We start from the raw sequence: 18,006 nt of genomic DNA, 5'->3' as shown, positions 1-18,006 counted from the left end.
TCCCATGGAAGGCTCCCAGCTCCATCCCTGGTTTCAGCCAGGCCTTCCTTGATCCTGATCCAGCTCAGTCCAGACTGGGAACATCTTCCCTAGACAGGGATGAGGAATGCCCGCTGCTTTCCCCTCCCCAAGTCCGCTGAAGGAGGAGAGTACAAAATCTTTCAGTCTTCTATGCCTAAATTTATATATTTTTGAACTTATAACCAACAAAAATTATCGGCATAAATCACACAAAAGTCTGTTGAAACCCTAGATACTGAGAATTTTAAACTTTCAGCACAGATCCACAAAAGAGCACTGCATTTAACCCAAGGCTGTGGAGAAGCTTCCAAAATAAATTTATAGCATTGGTTTATGGGTGTGTAGTTAGTTAGAAGTGTGTGATATCACAAGGTGGAAAACGCAGGGTCTGGGGTTTTAGAATATAATAATAAATATAAAGAAAATTGAGGTTTTAAGTGGAAAACAAATTGTTCTTCTTTACCTTTTTCTTCCTTCTTCTTCATGAGTGTTAGTGGTATTTTTTAATTAAACGGAAAAGTCTGTATTGCAGAATTTGAGTGATCAGTTACTAGATTAAAAGAGAAAATAATTTAGGTATAATTTCTTGAGTAAATAGTTTAACCTTAAAAGACCTTATAACAAAAAATAGTTAAGCATTTTACACCTTACTAATAAAAAACTACAGAACTCACTGCTGTGAAACTATAACATTAACAAAAAACAATAAACACCTAAATCTAAACAAATTATCATCTCAAATACCTTCAATCCCAACCACAAGATTCCATTTTCTTCATGCCAAAAAAATTGGGAAAAGCCAATTCTTTATTCACATAACTCATTTTCACAGTTTTACAGGCCTCGTGTGTGACACCCATTGGTTAGGAACTTTTTTGCCAATCACTTTATTGGTTGGTAAAAGGTATGCCAAAAAAATTGGGAAAAGCCAATTCTTTATTCACATAACTCATTTTTATACAGTTTTACAGACCTCGTGTGTGACACCAATTGGTTAGGAACTTTTTTGCCAATTACTTTATTGGTTAGAAAAAGGCGTTTTACTAGTCCATCAAATATCTTAATTTATTTAAATTATTATTCTTAAATTATTATTTTTAAATTATTTACATATTTTCTTCACTGATTCTCATGGGATAGATTTAATGTTCATGCAGGTGCCAGTTGTTTTTCACCCAGGAATTATTGTTATGTTAACGAACTGTTCACACCAGGATTGTTTCCACACGGGAACTTGCAAAGTGCTAGCTTGACAAGGCTAGATCTAAAGCCAGCCTGATTTTTTTTATATTTTTCTACTTTACTGCATCAATAAATTCCAGTTTCCTTCCTGACGGCCTTATCTTTGAGCAGTTTTTTGGAGCGGGAATCTCCAAACAATTCCAGTGCCCCCAGTGCGACCTTTCTTTTATAGTTTTTCTGTTTTACTGCATCAACAAATCCCAATTTCCTTCCTGATGGGCTTATCTTTGAGCAGTTTTTAGGAAAAGGAATCTCCAAACAATTCCAGTGCCCCAGTGTGACCTTTCTTTTATAATTTTTATATTTTACTGCATGAGTAAATCCCAGTTTCCTTCCTGACGGGCTTAGCTCTGAGCAGCTTTTTTGGAGTGGGAATCTCCAAGCAATTCCAGTGCCCCCAGTGTGACCTTTCTTTTATAATTTTTATATTTTACTGCATGAGTAAATCCCAGTTTCCTTCCTGATGGGCTTAGCTCTGAGCAGCTTTTTTGGAGCAGGAATCTCCAAGCAATTCCAGTGCCCCCAGTGTGACCTTTCTTTTATAATTTTTCTGTTTTACTGCATCAACAAATCCCAGTTTCTTTCCTGTCTGTTTTACTGCATCAACAAATCCCAGTTTCCTTCCTGACGGCCTTATCTTTGAGCAGTTTTTTTTGGAGCGGGAATCTCCAAGCAATTCCAGTGCCCCCAGTGTGACTTTTCTTTTATAATTTTTCTGTTTTACTGCATCAACAAATCCCAATTTCCTTCCTGATGGGCTTATCTTTGAGCAGTTTTTAGGAAAGGGAATCTCCAAACAATTCCAGTGCCCCCAGTGTGACCTTTCTTTTACAATTTTTATATTTTACTGCATGAGTAAATCCCAGTTTCCTTCCTGACAGGCTTAGCTCTGAACAGCTTTTTTGGAGCAGGAATCTCCAAACAATTCCAGTGCCCCCAGTGTGACCTTTCTTTTATAATTTTTCTGCTTTACTGCATCAACAAATCCCAGTTTCTTTCCTGACGGGCTTAGCTCTGAGCAGTTTTTTGGAGCGGGAATCTCCAAACAATTCCAGTGCCCCCAGTGTGACCTTTCTTTTATAATTTTTCTGTTTTACTGCATCAACAAATCCCAGTTTCTTTCCTGACGGGCTTAGCTCTGAGCAGTTTTTTGGAGTGGGAATCTCCAAACTATTCTAGTGCCCCCAGTGTGACCTTTCTTTTATAATTTTTCTGTTTTACTGCATCAACAAATCCCAGTTTCTTTCCTGACGGCTTTATCTTTGAGCAGTTTTTTGGAGTGGGAATCTCCAAACTATTCTAGTGCCCCCAGTGTGACCTTTCTTTTATAATTTTACTATTTTACTGCATCAACAAATCCCAGTTTCTTTCCTGACGGCTTTATCTTTGAGCAGTTTTTTGGAGTGGGAATCTCCAAACTATTCTAGTGCCCCCAGTGTGACCTTTCTTTTATAATTTTACTATTTTACTGCATCAACAAATCCCAGTTTCCTTCCTGATGGGCTTATCTTTGAGCAGTTTTTTTGGAGTGGGAATCTCCAAACAATTCCAATGCCCCGACTGTGACTTTTCTTTTATAATTTTTCTGTTTTACTGCATCAACAAATCCCAATTTCCTTCCTGATGGGCTTATCTTTGAGCAGTTTTTAGGAAAGGGAATCTCCAAACAATTCCAGTGCCCCCAGTGTGACCTTTCTTTTATAATTTTTATATTTTACTGCATGAGTAAATCCCAGTTTCCTTCCTGACGGGCTTAGCTCTGAGCAGTTTTTTGGAGCAGGAATCTCCAAGCAATTCCAGTGCCCCCAGTGTGACCTTTCTTTTATAATTTTTCTGTTTTGCTGCATCAACAAATCCCAGTTTCCTTCCTGACGGGCTTATCTTTGAGCAGCTTTTTGGAGACGGAATCTCCAAACAATTCCAGTGCCCCCCAGTGTGGCCACAGGCACATCCACCTTCCATGGGATCCGTTGGATTTGCCTCCAGCAGCTTCTCCAGCCCCACTCAGCGCCTCAGTGGTCGGAGCTGGGGCACTGACGGGGCTCTCCCGTGGCATTCCCAGCCCCAGCACACGATTCCCGACGTTTTCATCTGGATGATGAGCAACAACAAGCGCGTCGCCTACGCCCGCATCCCTTCCAAGGACATCCTGTACTCCATCGTGGACGAGGAGATGGGCAAGGACTGCGCCAAAGTGAAGACGGTTTTCCTCAAGGTGAGGATCCCTCCGTCCCAGGGGAACTAAGAAGTGGGAATTTGGGAGATGGGGATGAGAGTGTTGTATCCATTTTCTCTGGGGTTTGAATATTGGAGAAATGCGATCCATACTCTGCTGGTAGGGATGGAAATCAGCTCCTAGGGAGGGTGAAGCACTGAACTTACCCAGTCCTAGTAAGTGGGAAATGTTTGGGAAGAGGGAGATGTTTGATCCAGCTGGAAATCCAGAGAATTTCTGGCTTAGATGGGTGTCTGCTGAGGAAGGCAAGAGCCTCTCCTGAAAACAGACAATGCAAACATCCTCCCTCTGAGTTATTGTAATTTTGGCAGATGGAAATTGAACATACACCCCCAGCCACATCCTGCATTTCCAACCTAAGGCACTTAGGAAAAGGACAACCTTAGGATAAGGAAACCACAGTGGGAAGAGGAAAATGCCTGAGCCAGAGCAGTGTCATGATCCCAAAGGATCCTTGGGTTTAAGGAACAGCAGCACAATGCCCCAGAGAGACTGGGTACTCCAAGAGGGGTCTGTCTGCCCGTATTCCCAATATCCATGCAAACTCTTCCATTCCCTGCACTCAGCTCCCCGGGAAGAGGGGCTTCGGCCCTGCCGGCTGGACAGTCCAGGCCAAGATGGAGATCTACCTGTGGCTGGGCCTCAACAAGCAGCGCAAGGACTTCCTCAGCGGCCTCCCCTGTGGCTTCGAGGAGAAGAAAACCCCCCGAGGCCAAAACCTGCCCTCCTTCCCGCCCATCAGCCTCCTGTACACCAGTAAGGAGTTCCCATGGGATATGGGGTGGGAGGGGGCCTGGCTGGACACCCCCTGCTCCAAGGGCTTCCAGGAGCGAAGGGGGACATCGTTCTGGTTGTCCCGGGAGAGATGGGGGTGGGAATTGTATCCCCTCGTCCCGATCCTGTTCAGGGTTTTTGTTGTACACCCCACAAGGATGCCAAGGAAATTCCATATCCATTCGGGATTCGTGTTTGGGTTGAGATCCTTCACCCATTACCAAAAACAGGCTGCTGAGATGTGCCTTGGATGGCTCTGTCCTGGTTTAGGGCAAATCTGGGAGAGAAACTCCAAAGGGGCTCCTCAAGAACGCAGATTTAAGCAGCCCCTCCCCCAGCCAATTTGGGAAAATATTTCCCTGGAAAAAATTGGAAAAAAAAATTTATTTAACAGGCAAAGCATTCACCGACACACAAAAACAAATGAACAATATCGAACAATAAAACCTCTGGCTGCTCCAAAAGAGATGATAAATTCAGAAAATCCCTCTGTGGGCTGTAGCTCAGCTCAGTCAGTCTCTGATCAGTCTCTTATCAGTCCCTTATCAGTCTCTGGTCAGTCCCTCTGGTGCTGGAAATGCCGCCGCCCAGGCCCAGCCAGGTGGCCACAGGTGTGAGCTGCTGGTGTTCTTCTGGGTGTTCAGTTCAGGCCAAATTTGGGAGAGAACCCCCAAAGGACTTCCTCTAGAAAAGCAGATTCAATTGGCCCCTTCCCCGACTGGTTCCGGAAAAATACCTCCTTGGAGAAAAGTGTTATTAAACAATAAAACCTGAAAAATATTAAACAATGAAAGTTCTTGCTGCTTCAAAGGAGATGACAATCTCAGAAAATCCCTTCTGTGGGCTGTAGCCCGGCTCATTCAATCTCTGATCAGTCTCTGGTCAGTCCCTCAGGCTCTGGAAATGCCACGGCCCAGACCGGGCCCGGTGTCAGAAAATCCCTTCTGTGGGCTGTAGCTTGGCTCACTCAATCTCTTATCAGTCCCTTATCATCTGTGGTCAGTCCTTCTGGCTCTAGAAATGCCGTGGCCCAGACTGGGCCCGGTGGGCCACAGATGTGAGCTGCTGGTGTTCTTCTGGGTGTTCAGTTCAGGCCAAATTTGGGAGAGAACCCCCAAAGGACTTCCTCTAGAAAAGCAGATTCAATTGGCCCCATCCCCAGCTGGTTCAGGAAAAATAAAATATCTCCTTGGAGAAAGTGGAAAAAACCTGTTTATTAAACAATAAAACCTGAGCAATATTAAACAATAAAAGTTGTTGCCGCTCCAAAAGAGAGACCAACTCAGAAAATCCCTTCTGTGGGTTGTAGCTTGGCTCACTCAGTCTCTTATCAGTCTCTTATCACTCTTATCAGTCCCTTATCCATCTCTTATCAGTCCCTCTGGCTCTGGATATGCCGTGGCCCAGGCCCAGGCAGGTGGCCACAGGTGTGAGCTGCTGGTGTTCTTCTGGGCATTCAGTTCAGGCCAAATTTGGGAGAGAACCCTCAAAGGACTTCCTCTAGAAAAGCAGAATCAATCAGCCCCTTCCCCAACTAAGAGAGACAAACTCAGAAAATCCCTTCTGTGGGCTGTAGCTTGGCTCACTCAGTCTCTTATCAGTCTCTTATCACTCTTATCAGTCCCTTATCCGTCTCTTATCAGTCCCTCTGGCTCTGGAAATGCCGTGGCCCAGACCGGGCCCCGTGGGCCACAGGTGCGAGCTGCTGGTGTTCTTCTGGGTGTTCAGTTCAGGCCAAATTTGGGAGAGAACCCCCAAAGGGGTTCCTCTAGAAAAGCAGATTCAATCGGCCCCTTCCCCAACTGGTTCGGGAAAAATACATCCTTGGAGAAAAGTGTTATTAAACAATAGAACCTGAACAATGTTAAACAATAAAAGTTCTTGCTGCTTCAAAGGAGAGACAAACTCAGAAAATCCCTTCTGTGGGCTGTAGCTTGGCTCACTCAATCTCTTATCAGTCCCTTATCAGTCTCTTATCAATCCCTCTGGTGCTGGAAATGCCATGGCCCAGGCCGGGCCTGGCAGCCACAGGTGGAGTTGCTGCTGCTCCTCTGGGTGTTCAGTCCAGAGCGGGTTTAAATAGTTCCAAAAAAAAGAAAAAACCAACCCTCTGGCTCTGGAAATGCCACGGCCCAGACCGGGCCCAGTGGGCCACAAGTGTGAGCTGCTTGTGTTCTTCTGGGTGTTCAGTCCAGAGCAGGTTTAAATAATTCCAAAAAAAAGAAAAAAACAAAGTCCAGGGAACTTCCCTGCCTCGGCTAGCTAAAACTGAAAGCAAAGGAGAGCTCTGTCCCGCTGTCTGTCCGTCCGCAGGCAACACAGCCCAGGAGCAGGAATGTGGAGGAGTGAGTCCAGTCTGAAAACAAACTCCAAGCTTCTTCCTCCCCACCTTGGCTCTCAGAACCAATCTTAAAGGTGCAAAAATTATTTCTGGGCTAAGCAGATGAATGGGGATACTGAATCGTTAAAACCAAAAATCACGGACAAAGATAGAAAGATGGTCAAAGATGAAAAGTGATGTTTTTATCACGCCGGCGGGTGGCACAGGGGGTCGTCGCCGAAATGCGTGACTGCACCACACAAGGATTTTTGCCTTCTGTTTATTTCCCAAAATAATATATATGCACAACCCCAGCACCTCCCATCTACTGCTTTGCACTAAAATGAGGTTTTTAGTCCTTTACATATGCACAATTCTTCTCTTGAATTGGGTCAATGGTCTCTAATTGGGTCAGTGGTCACAGGGATGAAGTCAGGAATGCGTTCATTAGATCTCTTGATCTTCTGGCACGATCCAAAGCCCCTGCTTTGTGATGGATTGACACAGAGTCCAGGTGCTGGGCATTGTTCTACTGGTTTCAATACAGCAACAGCCAAAATGAGGGATGTGGGACTCCAGGCAGCTCTTCAAAATGCAGTTTATTACATCCAGGATGTTGCAGCAGCCCAGGGTCATGGGTGACAGAGCTTGTGCAGCTTAGTTTAGGTTACAAATGCATTATACACTTTTCTTTGCTGAGCATCTCAATACAGCAGAACCAACCTATACCTTGACTTTTACCTATAGCCCATCATAACTACTATCATTACCATATTCATGTCACTGTTCTCCAGTCACTACAAGTTATTACATTACAGTTTAAGCCAGAAGTTGTTTTTCAGTTTTCTTGCAGTGGAAAATTCTGAGACCTTTTTTCTACTTGCAACATCAGCAAGTTTGTTTGCCTGTGCTATTTTTCTTCTTGGTAAAAACATCTTCTTGTTTGAGGTGGGTTTATCCTTTGCTCTAAGGCATAAAAACCCCTTCTAACTAACACACCACACACTTTGCCTCCTTGGTTATCCTACAAGACTGGCTCAGCAATTCTTTTCTTCTATATCAAAACTTGCTTCCATCTCTATTCCTCCTTCAGATTCTGCATTCAAAAATCTTTCTGCTAAGCATCCGTGTCTGTGAGACTTTCTTGTCAAACTTTCACCCTTCCCAATACAGTATGTTCCTACGGTGGTTCACTTGCTCCACTTCCTTCTACAAACGAGCTCATGATATAACAATTAGCTTTAGCTGAAGCATCTAATAACCATTAACCTATCACTGGTGTATCTGACTTCAGTTTAATAACTTAATAACTTTAACCCCTTAAAATCATGATTAACTGTAGCTATGATATTTTATTAAAAATCCTTTTGTAGGATTTTTCCCCTCCTGAGGAGGTGGGAGCCCCAGGAAAGAAATGTAAACAATAACTGTGTGCTGCTGTGGAACGCAACAGGTTCATCTTCCATTGCTCCATGTGGATTGTTTTCAATTGATGACCAACCACAGCCACCTCTGCCGAGGCTCTGAGCAGTCACAGGGTTTTGTTATGCATTCTATTCTATTCCTGTTCTTTGTAGCCTTCTGATCTTTCTTTTCTCTCTGTTCTTTTAGTATAGTTTTTATGTAGTATTTTAGAATAATATATAAGATAATAAATCAGCCTTCTGAGAAAAATGGAGTCAAGCCTCGTGTCTCCACACACGGGGTCTTCTCCTCAACAATTAACCCTTGAAAATCATGACTCAGCATGGACATCCAGGCTCCCGGAGGCCATCCCACGCCATCCCATCCCGCTCCCTCTCTCTTCCAGAGAAACAGGTGTTCCAGCTGCGAGCCCACATGTACCAAGCCAGGAGTTTGTTCGCCGCCGACAGCAGCGGGCTCTCGGACCCCTTCGCTCGGGTCTTCTTCATCTCCCAGAGCCAGTGCACCGAGGTGAGCGTTCCTGGGCAGCGGGGATGGAGGGGCGTGGGGCTGGCTGGCTCTGCCAGTTCCCGTGGCACAGATCCCGTCAATGAGGATCAGGCTGGTGCCGGGCTCCTGCGTGGTGGGAGAGCAGCTCTGGAGCTGGCAATCTGCCCCAAGCCTCATTCCCAGTTTATCTCCCACATCCTGGTGGCTGCCATTCCCTGCGATTCCCCATGATTCTCTGTGGTTCCCTGTCAACATGACATTTTTCATGCTAGGATTCCTTTGCTAGGATTTTTCTCCTATTCTAGCTGAGAAGTCTCAAAAAAGAAATGTAACCAACAACTATCTGATGGCTGTGGAATGTAGTCTGAACATTGTTTACCAACAGGTGCATCTTGGATTGGTCCATGTGAGTTGTTTCTACTTAATGACCAATCAAAGATCCAGCTGTGCCAGACTCTCTGAGGGTCACGAGCTTTTGTTATCATTCCTTTGCTTTCCTTTCCAGCCTTCTGATGGATCCTCTCCCTCTATTTTTTTAGTATAGCTTTAGTATAGTATTTTAATACAATATAATATCATAATATGATAAATCAGCCTTCTGAAACATGAAGTCAAGATTCTCATCTCTTCCCTCGTCCTGGGATCCTTGAACACAACCATAATTCCCAGTTTTTTCCTGCTGGTTTAGGCAGAACTGGGTCGCGTTAAAGTGATTTTTCAGTCTTCCCTTCCCAGTCCGAGGGTTGCCAAGCTTTAGGAATTCTGGGAACAATCCAGCTCTGCTCACCTGCTATTGGATTTTCTTCCTCAGAAGAATCCGTGGGAGATTCCAAATCCCTCCCTGATCCAAAAAACACACAGCAGCCCCACCTGCCACCCTTTCCCAGGACCCTGCTCCGTTCCTGGAGCAGTAGGAATGTCTCCCATTTCCCCAGGTTCTCAACGAGACCCTGTGCCCGACCTGGGACCAGCTCCTGGTGTTCGACAACGTGGAGCTGTACGGGGAAGCTCACGAGATGCGGGATGACCCCCCCATCATCGTCATCGAGATCTACGACCAGGACACCGTGGTAAGAAAATCCCCGGCAACTCTGCGTGGTTCGGATGCTGGGATCTCTCCAGATTTGGGGGCAGAGGATTTGGGCAGCTTTTTTTCCTGATCCATGGAAAATGGTCCTTCCACATCTCCCATGGAGCTTCTGCTGTTCATAAATCTCAGATGTATCTTATTTTTGGAGAGGGAAGAAAGAGGCTGTAGCCAAGGAGCGTTTCCATTTGGGAAAACTGCTCATCCCTGGCCTTGCTGTTCCAGCCTTCTGCTGTCCCAAACTTCCTTCAAGGAGTCAGGACTGAGTCTTCCCTGAGTTTAGGCATCCCAAGGCCAGAGCGTTGATCCCATTCCTGTTCCGACCACGGTGGGGAGAATTGCAGGATTAATTTTGGAATTCCTGTGTTGGACCCCCAGCCCCAAGGGCTCCTGGGGAAAACCAGGGGCTAATTTTGGAATTCTTGTGTTGGATCCCCACCCCCAAGTGCTCTTGGAGAGAACCATGGGGCTAATTTTGGAATTCCCATGTTGGATCCCCAACCCCAAGTGCCATTTAGAACCACAGGGCTAAATTTGGAATTCCTGTGTTGGATCCCCCACCCCAAGTGCTCTTGGATAGAACCACAGGGCTAAATTTGGAATTCCCATGTTAGATCCCCAATCCTAAAGGCTCTTTGGGACAACCACAGGGCTAATTTTGGAATTTTCATGTTGGATCCCCAACCCCAAGTGCTCCTGAGGAGAACCTTGGGGCTAATTTTGGAATTCCTATGTTGGATCCCCAACCCCAAGTGCTCCTGGGGAAAATCACAGGGTTTGTCTTGGAATTCCCATGTTGCATCCCCAACCCCAAGTGCTCCTGGGAAAATCACAGGGTTTCTATTGGAATTTCCATGTTGGATCCCCAACCCCAAGTGCTCCTGGGGAAAATCACAGGGTTTGTCTTGGAATTTCCCATGTTGGATCCCCAACCCCAAGAGCTCTTGGGTAGAACCACAGGGCTAAATTTGGAATTCCTGTGTTGGATCCCCCACCCCAAGTGCTCTTGGATAGAACCACAGGGCTAAATTTGGAATTCCCATGTTGGATCCCCAACCCCAAGGTCTCTTTCCGTAGGGAAAAGCCGACTTCATGGGCCGGACGTTCGCCAAGCCGGTGGTGAAGATGTCGGACGAGCAGTACTGCCCGCCGCGCTTCCCGCCACAGCTGGAATATTACCAGATCTACCGCGGCAATGCCACAGCCGGGGACCTGCTGGCCGCCTTCGAGCTGCTCCAGGTGCCAGCTGGACAAAGGGACGGGAAGGATGGAGGCAGGGTTGGAAGGGAGAGAGGATTAATTTATGGAGAATTGGGTAACTGGGAATAACCGGGAATAACTGCCCCCCTCATTGGTCTGCTGGACCCTTTTAGTTTCTCTTGGATGGATCAACCACTTGTTGTTTATCAAAGACAACTGGAAGTGTCCAAGGCCAGGTGGGATGGGGCTTGGAGCAGCCTGGAAATGTGGAATTTGTCCCTGCCCATGGCAGGGATTGGGATTCAATGGTCTTTAGAGTCCCTCTCAGCCCAAGCCATTCCATGATTCATAGTCTGGGGCTGTACCAGAGTTAAATTCTTCCACTTTTGTGCCTCATGCTCCATCTGCTGAAGTGCTTTTCCCATCGACTTTTTCTGCCTGGGCAGGTTCTCATCCAAGCCCTTTTTCTCCCAATTTTCCTTGGACTGGGGAAATGGCTCACATGGGATATTTGATCTTTCTGGAGCCCTGGGCTGGAAATGGGACTTTAAACCTGCTCCTGGGCTGAGCTCTGGGACCACATCTCTGTTTCCTCACATACATCCATTCCAGGATGGAACAGTCCTGGGATGGGCTGCATTGGTGGGCTGAGGAGTTTGGATTGCTCCGGGGGCTGTTCTGGGTGGAATTCCCAGCACCTTCTTCTCCTGTGTTTTCCTCTTCCCAAAGCACCTGCCCTGGGCTCTCAGCCCTCTGAGACACCCCAGCTCCAACAAGTGGGACCAGTTCCAGCTGAGACACAGCCCAGCACCCAAATTCCAGACACTGGAATTTGTCCCTGCCCATGGCAGGGGGTGGGAATGAGCTGATCTTTGAGGTCCCTTCCAACCTAAACCAACCTGTGATTCCACAATTCCATGAGAAGGACCAAAAACTGCTTCCCAGCAGCACAGAGGAGCAGATCCTAATCCATGATCCGCCTCTTCCAGATCGGCCCTGGGGGTAAATCAGACCTGCCCCCCATCGACGGCCCCACGGACATGGACCGAGGTCCCATCCTGCCCGTGCCCCTGGGAATTCGGCCGGTGCTGAGCAGATACAGAGTGGAGGTAACCAATGTCCTGCCTAGGGCAGAAGAGCATCTCCAAGGGTGCTGGAAGGGAAGGAGGGAGCTGGGAGTCAAGGATCTGTCTGTGGTGGCCATTCTGGGAACCAGGATGCAGCATCCCTAAAAACACCAGGGAATTGGACTATTCCTTGCTGTCAAACCTGGGCAGGACAGCGAGTGAGCAGCACTTGGGCTAAGATGCAGCTCAGGGAATGTTAGAGATGGACATGGAGCTGGATCATCTGCTCCCAAAGCAATCCCATAGCTCAGGTGTTCTGTATCCCATCAGCCTCAGGCAATGAGGATGGGAAGACTCTCATGTACCCAGGGATATCTAAAGGGGGATTTTGTATCCAAAATAGTGTGGGCACAACCCAGGGCAGTGCCCGTCCCCTGTGCTGGCACTGCTGGGGCACCTCCAGTGCTGGGGGCAGCTCTGGGCCCCTCCTGCCAGGAGAGACCTGGAGGGGCTGGAGCGTGTCCAGGGCAGGGAACGGAGCTGGGAAGGGAATGGAGCCCCAGGAGAGGCTGAGGGAGTTGGGAAGGGAATGGAGCCCCAGGAGGGGCTGAGGGAGCTGGGAAGGGAATGGAGCCCCTCCTGCCAGGAGAGACCTGGAGGGGCTGGAGCGTGTCCAGGAGGGGCTGAGGGAGCTGGGAAGGGGCTCAGCCTGGAGAAAAGGAGGCTCAGGGGGGACCTTGTGGCTCTGCACAACTCCCTGACAGGAGGGGACAGCCAGGGGGTGTTTCAACTCTGGATGTGGCACTCAGCCCTGGGCTGGGGACAGGGTGGGGACTGGTCACAGGTTGGACTGGATGGTCCTGGAGGATTTTTCCAAATTATTCCATGGTTTTGTGATGTGTCCCTTGGAGGTCCTGGTGGACATCCGTGACCCAGGCAATGCCCACAGGGATGTTCAGCGCACATCTCAGCCCGGGGTGAAGGTGTCTCTGCTCAAGTGAGGTGCCACTGCCCAGGTCTCCTGAGGGATTTTGGCTCCTGGTTTTCCACACATTTGCATAACAATAAATGTTCCTCACAATTTTAGTACAGCCATGGGGAATGAGGAGGTGGGGAAAATCTCTGTTTTGGGGAATTTTGGATGGTGGCAGTCTGTTATCTCAGGCTGAGTCAGGGAAGTTTCCCCAGTGACACTGATTCCATTGGGACAAAGAGATGGCAGTGCTGGATCCAGAGCCACCACAGATGGACAGAGCAGGATTCCCAGGGCAGGAAAAGGCCAGGAAGGGAGAAAGGCAGGAAAATGTTGCGGGCAGCAGGCTGGAGACCTTGGTCTGCAGGGTGCCAGGAGGAGACACCTCAGGGATCCACCACTGCCCTGTGATGACATCAGCAGTGGGATCCCTCTCCTTGGAGAACCAGCTTCCAGGGATCATCCCTCTCTCATTCACATGCTCCCTCCTCCTCCTCCTCCTGCCCTAGATCTTGTTCTGGGGGCTCAGGGACCTGAAGAGAGTGAACCTGGCCCAGGTGGACCGGCCCCGCGTGGACATTGAGTGTGCCGGGAAGGGCGTCCAGTCTGCCCTGATCCAGAACTACAAGAAAAACCCCAACTTCAGCACTTTGGTCAAGTGGTTTGAGGTGGTGAGTGTAGCCCCTTCCTTCTGATCCATCAAAGGGAACCCGGAATTTCTGGAGCCCACCATGGCTCCAAGCCATTTTCTCCAGTTTCCCCAAAACAATGGAGCACATGGACACCATTCCTTTACCTGAAGGCTCCCAAGCCACATTTTGCTGGAGCAGCTCTGGAATTCTTCCTTCCAGCATGATCCCAGTTCTGGTCTTCCCAGCATGATCCATTCCTCATTCTTACTTCCCTTCCCAGCATGATCCCATTCCTAATCCCTTCTCCCCAGCACAATCCCATTCCTAATCCCTACTGCCCTTCCCAGCATGATCCCATTCCTAATCCTTACTACCCAGCATGATGCCATTCCTATCCCTTCTCCCCAGCATGATCCCATTCCTAATCCCTACTGCCCTTCCCAGCATGATCCCATTCCGAATCCTTACTACCCAGCATGATCCCATTCCTAATCCCTTCTCCCCAGCATGATCCCATTCCTAATCCCTACTGCCCTTCCCAGCATGATCCCATTCATAATCCCTACTGCCCTTCCCAGTATGATCCCATTCCAACTACCTACTCCCCAGCATGATATGATCCCATTCCTAATCCCTACTGCCCAGTATGATCCCATTCCAACTACCTACTCCCCAGCATGATGCCATTCCTAATCCTTTGTGCCCTTCCCAGCATGATCCCATTCCGAATCCCTACTGCCCTTCCCAGTATGATCCCATTCCAACTCCCTACTCCCCAGCATGATCCCATTCCTAACCCCTACTGCCCTTCCTAGCATGATCTCATTCCAAATCCCTACTCCCCAGTATGATCCCATTCCTAATCCCTCCTCCCCAGCATGATCCCATTCCTAACCCCTACTGCCCTTCCTAGCATGATCTCATTCCAAATCCCTCCTCCCCAGTATGATCCCATTCCTAATCCCTCATCCCCAGCATGATCCCATTCCCAAACCCCCCCTGCCCTTCCCATCCCCAAACCATCCACTCCCAGCCCTCGCTGACCCTCCCTCCGCGGCTCCCCAGGACCTCCCGGAGAACGAGCTGCTGCACCCGCCGCTGAACATCCGCGTGGTGGACTGCCGCGCCTTCGGCCGCTACACGCTGGTGGGCTCGCACACCGTCAGCTCGCTCCGCAAGTTCATCTACCGCCCGCCCGACAGGAAAGCCCAGCACTGGAACATGGCAGGTACCAAGACTGGGACACGGCGACCCGGTCTGGGACATCCGCGGGGACACGAGGGAGCTGGGATGGGCTGTGAGGCCGTGAGATGCTCGGCTAACCCGCGGAAATTCTGGGTTTGGGTCCAGAGCGCGGTGGAAAACCCTGACTTCAGCACTTTGATGGTTCCAAGTGGTGTGAGAAGAGCCCTAAAAAGTTTTGTAGTAAGAGTGAAAAGCAAATAGGAGTTTTAGTTTTTTGATCTTCAAATTATTGTTTATTTTTCTCTAATTAAAAATTCTATGCACTATTTATATATACATTATATATCTATATATCTACTTATATGTATATATCTCTTTATCTGTACCCTACATATTTATAGACACTATTTATACCTTAGATTTAGCATATTAAAAAAACACCACTAAAAGTTACAAAACACACAAATTTAAAGTATTTTGAAACTATTTTATTTAATTAAATCTTAAAACATAGTTTATTTCTACCTTTCTACCAATAATTATTTGTTTATTTGCACAACATCTACATTGTGATTCTTTCTAACCAATTACTTTATACTCGCAACACTATAAAAAATAGAATAAATTAAATCTTAAAATGTAGTTTATTTCTACCTTTCTACCAATAATTATTTGTTTATCTACACAACATCTTCATTGTGATTCTTTCTAACCAATCACTTTATACTCTGTAGGATCTCACCTGAACTCTCACTTTCTGGCTTGAATCCTGTAGAATCTCACTTGAACTCTCTGGCCTGAATCCTGTACAGTCTCACTTGAAATCTCAGTTCCCAGCCTGAATCCTGTAGGATCTCACCTGAACTGTCAATTTCTGGCCTGAATCTGTATGATCTCACTGAAAATCTTGGTTCCCAGCCTGAATCCTGTAGGATCTCACCTGAATTCTCAGTTTCTGGCCTGAATCTGTAGGATCTCACTGAAAATCTTGGTTCCCAGCCTGAATCCTGTAGGATCTCACCTGAACTCTCAATTTCTGGCCTGAATCCTGTAGGATCTCCCCTGAACTGTTGGTTTCTCCTCTCCACTGTCCCTCTCCTTTGTTCTTTCTCCTTTTCTGTCCTCTCTCCAGCCAAACACCTCAACGGCTCCCTGGCCATGACCAGCAGGGCCCACCGCTCTCGCCCCACAGGGGAGATCGTGGTCAACATGGAACCCGAGGTCCCCATCAAGAAGATGGACACGATGGTGAAGCTGGAAGCTGTGAGTATCCGTGTGGCAGCACCTCCTTCCTCATGGAATTGCCGATTTTTGGAGGGATTTCAGCCAGAATTGGGGAGGCAGCGTGTCCCAGGGGTGTCACTCAATGTGCCTGTGCCTGTTTTTGTGCCCAGAATGGGAATTTCAACTCCTTTCCCCACCCTTCTGCTCCAGAGCTTGCTCCACAAAAAACACATTCCTGCCAAGGTGCTCCGAGGGCTGGAGCTCCTCTGCTCTGGAGCCAGGCTGGGAGAGCTGGGAATGTTCACCTGGAGAAGGATCCAGGGAGAGCTCAGAGCCCCTGGCAGGGCCTGGAGGGGCTTCAGGAGAGCTGCAGAGGGACTGGGGACAAGGCCTGCAGGGACAGGAGCCAGGGAAAGGCGCCCACTGCCAGAGGGCAGGGCTGGATGGGAGATTGGCAATTAGCAATTCTTCCCTGGCAGGGTGGGGAGGGGCTGGGATGGAATTCCCAGAACTGTGGCTGCCGCTGGTTCCCTGGCAGTGCCCAAAGCCAGGTTGGATGGGGCTTGGAGCATGCTGGGACATTGGAAGTTGTCCTTGCCCATGGCAGGGGGTGGGATGGGATGAACTTTAAGGTCTCTTCCCACCCAAACCACCCCGGGACTGATGATTTGCGCTCAGCTGAGGGTGTGTCCTTAACCTGCTCTCCCTCTCCCTGTTCCCTTCCATCCCGGGCGGCAGAATTCCGATGCAGTGGTGAAGGTGGATGTGGTAAGTGGTGGATCTTCTCTTCATCCCTGCTCCCAACCCCCTGCTCCCTCTCGAGCCCTTCCATGCCACTCCTGATGAACCAAAGCACCCTGCCCAGCCCGAGCCAGGCAGGGACATCACCCCTCTGTCCCACGACAGAGACACAACAGCGCTGTCCCCTCAAGGGATGTGGCAGTGGCCTCGTCCCTGCAGTTTGGGGAGCTCTTTTGGGCCAGGATTTCTCATCCCAGCTGTCCCAGGACTTCTCATCCCAGCTGTCCCAGGACAGGCAGTGCCCTGCGGGAGGGATCTGGGTATTCCCACCACAAACCAGGTACCAGTTGGGAAAGGTTCCCTTGCTCCACCAAGGGGACCCCAGGTGCTTTGCCAGGCACAGTTTGACTCTTGCCATGGAAGATTCCAGAGATGTGTCCTGGGAAATGCACGGATAAATAGGATGATGGAAATGGGGAGGTGTTGTGGGACTGCCCCACCTCTGGAAGCGTCCAAGGCCAGGTTAGATGGGGCTTGGAATGACCTGGAATGGTGGAAGGTGTCAGGATTGGAATTGGATGAGCTTTAAGGTCCCTTCCCACCCAAACTATTCCATGATTCTGGCACTTTCTCCAAAACCTTGGTCACCCTTGGGTGTTCTGTGGCTGTAAAAGGGAGAAAGTTCATGAGGCCCCCCCAAGCCTGGGGGGTTCTCCCTCCTCAGGTGCTTCACTTTTGTACTTCCAGAAACGATTCCCTCTCACCTGATCCCTCCCCTTCCCTGTCTGTGCTTCCCTTGTCCCTTCAGACCGAGGAAGAGAAGGAGAAAAAGAAGAAGAAGAAGAAAGGAGGAGGAGGAGGAGGAGGAGGTGGGGAGGAAGTGGAGGAGGAGGAGCCGGACGAGAGCATGCTGGACTGGTGGTCCAAGTACTTCGCTTCCATTGAGACGATGAAGGAGGTGGGTGAGGAGCAGCAGCGAGGGGGATCCCGGGGAGATGGTTCCCTTCCTGAGAGGTCTCCCCTAATTCCAGCTCCTTCCAAAGCCCGTGTGGAAACCCCCCACCCCGAGGATCCCCCTGATGGGAAGAGCCCTAAAAAGTTCTGTGCCAGGATTGAGAGACGAAGGGGACTTTTGGTTTTTTTGGTCTTCATGTTGTTCATTTTTGTCTTATCGAAAGTTCAAAAAAACATCTCAGACTTAGCGTACAAAGAGAGGGCACCAAAAGTCACAAGACACATGGGTTCAAGGTCTTTTAAAGCTATTTTGTCCAATTAACTCTTAGAATGTATTTCCTTTCTACCTTTCTACCAATAACTAATTATTTGTCTGTTCATGCAACATCTGCATTGCGTTTTTTTCTAACCAATCCCTCTGTGCCACCAACACTGC

At 48.4% G+C, this 18,006-nt stretch overlaps 1 protein-coding gene across 1 annotated transcript in view; it reads left to right on the top strand.

The window, feature by feature from the left end:
- Nucleotides 1–18,006, top strand: part of OTOF (otoferlin) — a 116,535-nt gene that overhangs the window by 78,691 nt on the left and 19,838 nt on the right. Inside the window, exons 28-38 of the mRNA XM_041405191.1 lie at nt 3,326–3,478; nt 4,066–4,255; nt 8,404–8,528; nt 9,443–9,577; nt 10,672–10,833; nt 11,784–11,903; nt 13,344–13,505; nt 14,532–14,694; nt 15,844–15,914; nt 16,614–16,643; nt 17,425–17,574. Coding sequence (XP_041261125.1) covers nt 3,326–3,478; nt 4,066–4,255; nt 8,404–8,528; nt 9,443–9,577; nt 10,672–10,833; nt 11,784–11,903; nt 13,344–13,505; nt 14,532–14,694; nt 15,844–15,914; nt 16,614–16,643; nt 17,425–17,574 — 1,461 coding nt within the window. The remainder of the gene's footprint in view (nt 1–3,325; nt 3,479–4,065; nt 4,256–8,403; nt 8,529–9,442; nt 9,578–10,671; nt 10,834–11,783; nt 11,904–13,343; nt 13,506–14,531; nt 14,695–15,843; nt 15,915–16,613; nt 16,644–17,424; nt 17,575–18,006) is intronic.

This window comes from Onychostruthus taczanowskii, unplaced genomic scaffold, assembly GCF_017590055.1.
Source record: "Onychostruthus taczanowskii isolate IOZ18803 unplaced genomic scaffold, ASM1759005v1 scaffold225, whole genome shotgun sequence".
In the NCBI taxonomy this organism is placed as follows: Eukaryota; Metazoa; Chordata; class Aves; order Passeriformes; family Passeridae; genus Onychostruthus; species Onychostruthus taczanowskii.
This window is presented reverse-complemented; position numbering and strand designations above follow the sequence as displayed.